This window comes from Rhodamnia argentea, chromosome 10, assembly GCF_020921035.1.
Source record: "Rhodamnia argentea isolate NSW1041297 chromosome 10, ASM2092103v1, whole genome shotgun sequence".
Taxonomy (NCBI): Eukaryota; Viridiplantae; Streptophyta; class Magnoliopsida; order Myrtales; family Myrtaceae; genus Rhodamnia; species Rhodamnia argentea.
Window position 1 is genome coordinate 20,338,922 of NC_063159.1, and position 7,217 is coordinate 20,346,138.

General features: G+C 40.6%; 1 protein-coding gene across 2 annotated transcripts; it reads left to right on the forward strand.

Moving 5' to 3' along the window:
- The first annotated feature begins 918 nt into the window (after positions 1–918).
- LOC115742233 (calcineurin B-like protein 4) lies at positions 919–5,367 on the forward strand. Of its 2 annotated transcripts, none has more exons than XM_048271874.1 (9): positions 919–1,128; positions 2,706–2,853; positions 3,420–3,502; positions 3,659–3,718; positions 4,046–4,154; positions 4,265–4,317; positions 4,525–4,605; positions 4,694–4,806; positions 5,101–5,367. In XM_048271874.1, the coding sequence occupies exons 2-9, from the start codon at positions 2,763–2,765 to the stop codon at positions 5,162–5,164; spliced, it is 654 nt and encodes a 217-aa protein (XP_048127831.1). In that variant the 5' UTR covers positions 919–1,128; positions 2,706–2,762; the 3' UTR covers positions 5,165–5,367. The 2 variants fall into 2 exon arrangements, with proteins under 2 accessions (XP_048127831.1, XP_030532248.1); XM_030676388.2 differs by having other exon boundaries at positions 921–1,128; positions 2,706–2,841; positions 5,101–5,365.
- Positions 5,368–7,217: the final 1,850 nt, after the last annotated feature.

Here is a 7,217-nt window from a genome sequence, read left to right on the forward strand (position 1 = left end):
ATCGATCGGGGCATCATCATACGATACTAATTTCGTTACTATTTAGAGAATTTCGTTTAGAAATTTTATTATAAACTAATTTGGTTCCAAATTCCTATTTTACTTTCCCTTTTTGGTTACGTGGTTTGCTGTGTGACATTTTTCCGTCCTTTTTTCTGCATTCCTCCCTTTTTTTTTTTTTTTTTGGGTCGAAATTCCTTTTTTCTTCATTAGAAAAAATAAAAAGAACAAGAAAAACCATGAACTCGTACGTAAGGGCAACCGGGCAACTTGTGGGTTTCGCTATCACAATCCGCGTCCACTTGTACCCTAGTCCAACCACACTGCAAGTACGAGGATCCCGTTGCTTGGACTTTTCCTTGGCCCCGTCGATCATAAATAAATACACTAAATTTAATCTGTTAAATTACTTTATTAAATAACGCAATAAGCTTAGGATAAAATTAAAATGTTTAGGGCTGCGTTGACTAAAGTGCAATAGGTCTAAGACTTTTTGAACAATTTTTTTCCCCGTCTAAAAATCTCAGCTGATTTCTTCAAAATTCTCAACATCACATCCGTGTCTTCATCAACATAATCAGCTTTTATAGAGAACAACAACAGCCTTCTGATGTTGATGATCTTGAAAAAAAAATCAATGGCGATTTTTGGACTCGGTGTTTGGAATTAGAGTGAAAGTTGAGGAATTTTTTAGATAAAGATTGGACCTAAAGTTGGGGTCTTTTGGAGAACTAACCCGATCTTAAAGCGAGGGTAATATGGAAAGGTTTTAGTGTATTTTTCGGATTATGTAAGTCGTCAATTAATTGGGACATTTCATTTCATGAAGAAAATAAAATACTGCATGCGACCGTAAAGTGTTGACCGTGAGTTGTTGACACGTCGGACTCAAGAGGGGAACGTCTCAAACTTCCCTCTCCCGTCTCTATAAGATACGCCATCGATCCTCATCCCCCTCCAGTTCTTCATCGAGAGCTCTGACCTTTCTTCATTGAAGCTCGAGCGAGGGAAGCTTCCTCTCACGATCTTTTTACGTAGATCCACAGAGACAAGGGTGAAGCGCAGAACAACCCACCTGGGATTTGTACAGAGAAGCCCCGGAAGCTCGGAACCGCGCCCTCGGGTCGGGTGAGTTGGCCTGTTCCTCACGAGCTTTCTTTCTTCTGGGACTCGTGGGCGATCGTCGTTGTGTTTACCGATTCGATGGCCCTTTTTCCCTGTTCTTCGACTGTTCGATATCGATCGCCCGTTGTATTACATACGCCTTGTTTCTTTCGTGGTACAAGATGATCACTCGGATCATCTCAGGGTCCAAACTAATGGGGGGGGGCTCTGAACAGGACTTCTGCAAATTCTCTTATCTTGCTCCTCGTTGTAACATTTAAAAAGAGGGGAAGAATAGCAATTTCTGGTTTCTAAATGTTCTTACCGGTGATATCCGACACTTGTCTAGGAGGACATTGCATTTCTGCATTTTCTTTTTCCTTTCTCGGTTTCCAGATCTTACCGCACTGGTTTTCATTTCTAGCAACAATTTTCCTTTTTTCTTTTCTATGCTGAGGGTTCCGACGTCTTACATTGACCTGACTAAAAGCACAAACTAACGATTTGTATGGTCTAATGTGCCTCGCTTGGTCCCTTCAGAGATACGACAACGTTTCTTAATCTGTCATATGTTTTTCGGGAAATCGGCTCACTTTCTGTCGGCTATTGAATGTGAAAAATTTTCTGGACTTGATCAATTTTCTATGACGTCTATATAATAATCTGGGTACTTTTCTGCATCGCCGAGAAGAGCGAGTCTTGTGAATTTATTCTTTGTGCGCTTGTGTTGTTCTGTGTTGATATTTTTATTTAATTAGTTGAACCCTTTTGGTTGTAGAACTACTTTAGGAGTTAATTAGGGGAGGTCCAATCTCCCACCCGTCGTTTTATTTATGCTCTGGATACCATAGACTCACTCTTAAAATATATTAACTAAGACATTGATATGATGTTTAATGGTCCCATGGGACTTGTCGTCGAAAGAATATATTCCTTAATTCCGCTTAAAGTTCATAATTTCTGCAGATGATTCGAATCTATCATTTTGGCTATGGTATATGCTAGTGCTACTAAAGATGGGGACAGATGACGCCCATCACTTGAAAAGTTGCTGTAATAGCCTTAGTCTCGTGTTCATGCTAAAAAAATTACTTGATGTTTAGATGGGTATACGTTTTTCCTATTATCCAGATACTGTGCTCTCTTACTTTGCTGCATTCGTGTAACATGTCCCCTTGAGCCGATTACTTATAACTGGCGCCCCAGCCGGTTGCTTGAGTTTAATTCTCTGAGTTTGAAATTATCTGTATCTGTCGCAATTACCTTGCATGAGGAGTTTGGGTTTAGGCTTTGTTGCGGTTTCGCAATCAACCTAATAAATTGCGGAGGCATGTGATAGCTTTCTTTCTTTTTCCATTGTTTACGGCACACTGTTTCATCTTTTCATGCCTAGATATGTACATCCATGACTCTGCTGTGGATGTGATTTTAGGTTCTCTGTCTTGCTTGGTCAATGTCTTATTGTGGACGGTCCTTATTTCTCCTTTGCTTATCAGGAGTACGGAGTTTCTCTAAAGATTGATATGAAAGGCTGGATTTTAAGCTCTGTCATACTTCCTTTCCGGGAAACAGACTAAATATTTGGATATTGGAATTCGCAGGCTTCCTTTGTCCAGTCCTACAGCACGGTTGTCATACTTTTGATGGAAAGATAGTACATGGGCTGCTTTTGCTCAAAAAGTGTTAAGCAGACGCCTGGGTACGAGGAGCCTATTGTTCTGGCTGCTGAGACCCCTTGTGAGTACGCATCTATGTCGTAGAGTTAAATGGCCACAGCGGCTTGATATTGAATATGCATATTCATTTTGAACATTAATTCTAGCTAGGATACAACCTGAGTTGAATTTTATCCATCTCAATTCTCAAAGTATCTTCAAAGTGGAACATAATCTCGGTATGGATGGATGAGGGAGACTTCTTCTGATCACTGGACTTATATATATGTTAAGTACAGAGTTCGAGATTCAAGTGTTGGCCTGCTCAACTATTTTTAATCAATGAATGGCAGTTTCTTTCTGCCTCATGGTATGGTCTTGTATTAGGAAACTTGGTGGTCTTTAATAGTGCATGTATATGGAGGTGGTGATTTTTATTGTTCTTTAAATGTAACAGCCCACTTTTAGGGATTCTACTCCTAAGGAAATATTAGCTTTAACCAGCATTCTTTTGGCTAAAGATATTATTAGTTCTTTTACTCATTTTATCCTCTTAGGAGTCAGTATATAATAAAGAAATATTTTTTTTTTCGTTTATTCTTATATCAGTGTGTTCATAAGGTTGATGGCTTTATGTGACTTTGATTTTATGTTCTCCAGTTACCGTAAGCGAAGTGGAGGCGTTATATGAGCTCTTTAAGAAACTAAGCAGCTCAATTATTGATGACGGGCTTATTCACAAGGTGTGTGCTTTTGTATTTGAACTTAGGAGTTATATAAATGTTGGTTGTAGTACCTATCTCGTTAATAGGCCCATTCAATCATTTCGCGATCAAAGCTCTCACATTCATGCTTGGTAGAACTGGATGATGGATTTTATTTATCGCAAACTTTTGCAGGAAGAGTTCAATCTTGCTCTTTTCAGGAACAGAAATAAGAGGAATCTCTTCGCTGACAGGGTCTGTATGCTGTCTCATTTATTTTCTTTTATTATTCTTTGGACTTAGGTTTGTATTTTGTTGACAATGAAAATGATGTATCCCCTGATATGAGCACAAAATAAATGAATAGATCGTTAAAAATCTCATTTGCTGCATTTGAATTGAGAGCTTTGACCAAAAAGGAAAAAAAATTAGCGAACTGTTTTGAGAAACAGTAGTTTGAAGTCGCTGCAATTTCAACTTGCTCTTGGCTTCCTGCTTTTTATTTGTCAGACCTGGGGGTATGTATGTGACATACATGTTCTATCTCTATCTAAATACATATGCATTGTTGATGTCTTCCAGATTTTTGACCTATTTGATGTGAAACAAAATGGTGTCATTGAGTTTGGGGAATTTGTCAGATCTCTGGGCGTCTTTCACCCGGATGCACCAATAGAAGACAAAACTGCATGTAAGAAAAGTCGCATTTTCCCTTGATTCTACTTTTAAATCTTATAGCTTCTTCATTTTACCAAGTTAAATGAACGTGCTTTGTCTAATTTCTGAGGATCTTTCTATCAGTTGCTTTCAGACTGTACGACTTGAGGCACACTGGATACATTGAGCAAGAAGAGGTGAGTGCTTCCTATAATTCCAGTACGGACAATCGTGTTCCTTTAGTTCCTTTTGATTTTGTTTCGTTTAAGGAGACTAAACCTGCCTGAATAGGTTTCTCCACTATACATGCCGATCTGTATGAGCCTTCTGATGCCCCCACTTAGAAATGAGTATCTTCTATTTTACATCTCTCTGCTTATATAATTTGTGGTTGGCCTGGACAGTTGAAGGAGATGGTATTGGCACTTCTACACGAGTCAGATCTTGTTCTTTCAGAGGATGTTGTTGAAACAATTGTGGATAAGGTGCTCACATTTCTTACATTCTGTTTCCCTTCAAACAGAGAGAGGTCAAATGAAAGATTCTTGGTGATTTTTTTATTCTTTTCAACAGACCTTCAGCGAAGCAGATGCGAAAGGTGATGGGAAGATCGACCAGGAAGAATGGGAGGAGTTTGTGTCCAAGAACCCTTCGCTGATCAGGAACATGACGCTACCGTATTTGAAGTCCGTGCTTATAGACTACATTGCACACTTAACTAAATCTATATGAAATGCTTGACTTTTGCATCTTTCTGCTCAACCCTGTCATCATAATGCGCGAATTAGCACGAGGCACAAACTCACTCTCAAATTCCTATTCATCCTAAGCACTTCCTTGTTCATGGCGGGGTCCCATTCATGCCCACTAACCACTTCACTCACCTTGGGGTGTTCGAGATTTTGGGGTTGAGCAGTTGCGCAGTAGTTGGCATAATCCTTAGCGAGACATTCATTGAATAGTTTTGCTTCTTTTCGCAGGGACATTACACTGGCATTCCCGAGTTTTGTGCTTAGTTCCGAGGTAGAAGATTCAGAGGTGTAACCTTCAGATAATGCCCGCATGGTGAAGTTAATCCATTAACCGCCATGAATGAATGCAAGCAACATCGAACGACATCCGTCATCGGCACAAAGAGAGCATCCAACATGATGCGAACCAGCACGGTAACTGGGTCATCCATCAATCAGCCTGTGCTGATGTGCTTAGCCTCTTGCGGATGAGGGTGAGCTCTCCGGAGAAGCTATACATAGGATGTGAGGGTGATAAGTGAATCCTGTCATTTAAATGCAGCTTTCTTGCCTTGTAATTTTAACGAGCTTAATGGGGAAGTTGCAAATATCTCACTAATGTCGCAGTTAAACATATTCATACATTGGAAAGTATCTATCTACCTCACTCATTTGCTAGTAGTTCTTCTCTTGTGATCGTAAATTCTCAAATCTTTTGATTATTATAACTTGCACATGACTAGGAAGTAAATCTAAAACCAATTTAGCAAGCATTTGAAGTGCTTTTTCCTCACCAGCCTCATTCAAGAAAGAAGAGCATATCCTTATCAGTAATCAATGATTCTCCCTAGCCATTAATATGTAGCTGTGAAGAAATTTAACCTACACAACACATTACCAACTTGTAGTGACTTTCCATATCAATCAGTCAGTTTCAAGCTTTGTGGGGTCTGTCAAAATCTTTCCAGAAGAATAGCTTGAACTAATTGGTATTTATTGATTTTATAACGGAAGGATGTGTTCATGGGTTCGTCTCAGTAGTTAGCAAACTCTATACTTCCTGAAGTAAAAATCATTCCAAAGTTGAAATTGCCGACACCAGCTACAACGAGCATTCTGCAGTCAGATACGGAAGTCGGGTTTGAGTCCGTTCGAGTTTAATGTTTCGTCGGTGATAGCTCGACTTGACATGATTCGATTGGAAACCTGTCCAATGTCGGGGTTTGACCGATGTTCCTCATCATCAGAAACAGAGTAGGGACCAGTTGGGTTGGGTGACTGTAAGGAATGAGCTGAAACCTGCAAAAACCATGCCAAACGAAAAAAAAAAGAAAAAGGCGCAACACGACTATTTGCTTTCCTCTCTACGCCTATTGAATATTCCGGATGCTGCTTCTGATTTCCTCTTTCAGTGCTCCAAAATCTTGTTCTGCAAACACGTGGAAAGCCTCGAATTCGGGGGGGACCTTGGGGGAATTTGATAATGAACTTACGGTGATTTTTTTTTCCCCTGGTCCACGAATCATATGCGATGACAATTCGAGGTTAGTCTCACTGTAAGGAGCCTTATTGAAGGATGTCGAAGGCTCCCAATTTCGGTGAAGTAATGAAAACCAAATAGAAACGGCAAGCCAGCGGCTTCGATTTGTATAGAAATGACATGGCTCGGCCTCGCACATATATCAAACAGTTCAAAATTAATCGTGGCTGGTAAACAGAAGCAAGATATCTATCTGATAAGTAGTGTTGACTCTTGGGCTAGATCTGTTTCATCAGCTGGTCGCTTTTCATTCCAACAGGATAAGAAAAATTTCAGTCATAAGCATACGTCCGTAACTCTTAGGACCACGAGAACCATCCAATCTTATCCAGAGTGGCTGGGAAAGATCAGTGACCCACTTTGACTTGAGCCATGAAGAAAGTAAAAATGTCGGTGACTTTCCCCCATGTCCCGGGACGCCCATGAATTCAATGCAATTGCGCTCCCTGGTCAGATGCAGATCGTGTTAAAAACACAAACAGGTGGTGGGTCATCGAGAGAGAAGAAAAAAAAAAAGTGGGCTCACTTCACAGGCATTCATTTCTTCCATCGCCACCGACGCTCCCGCCTTGCGGACCTCTCGTGTCCGAGGCAAAAAGAGCGGTCACAACCCGACAAAATTCATCCGACGCACAAGTCAAACTTGGTAGCGCGAGTGCTTTCTCTCTCCAGCTCGATCTTGCCCACGAAAATTTCTCGAACGTGTCGGCTTTTCTTGTTCATGATGTAGATGCGGAGGAAACACGTTGCGGATCCAACGAGGGGTAGCCCCAGGATCGTTCGTTCGTTTGTTAGTCCCGCAGGGTTCTTGAATGGAATTGAACGA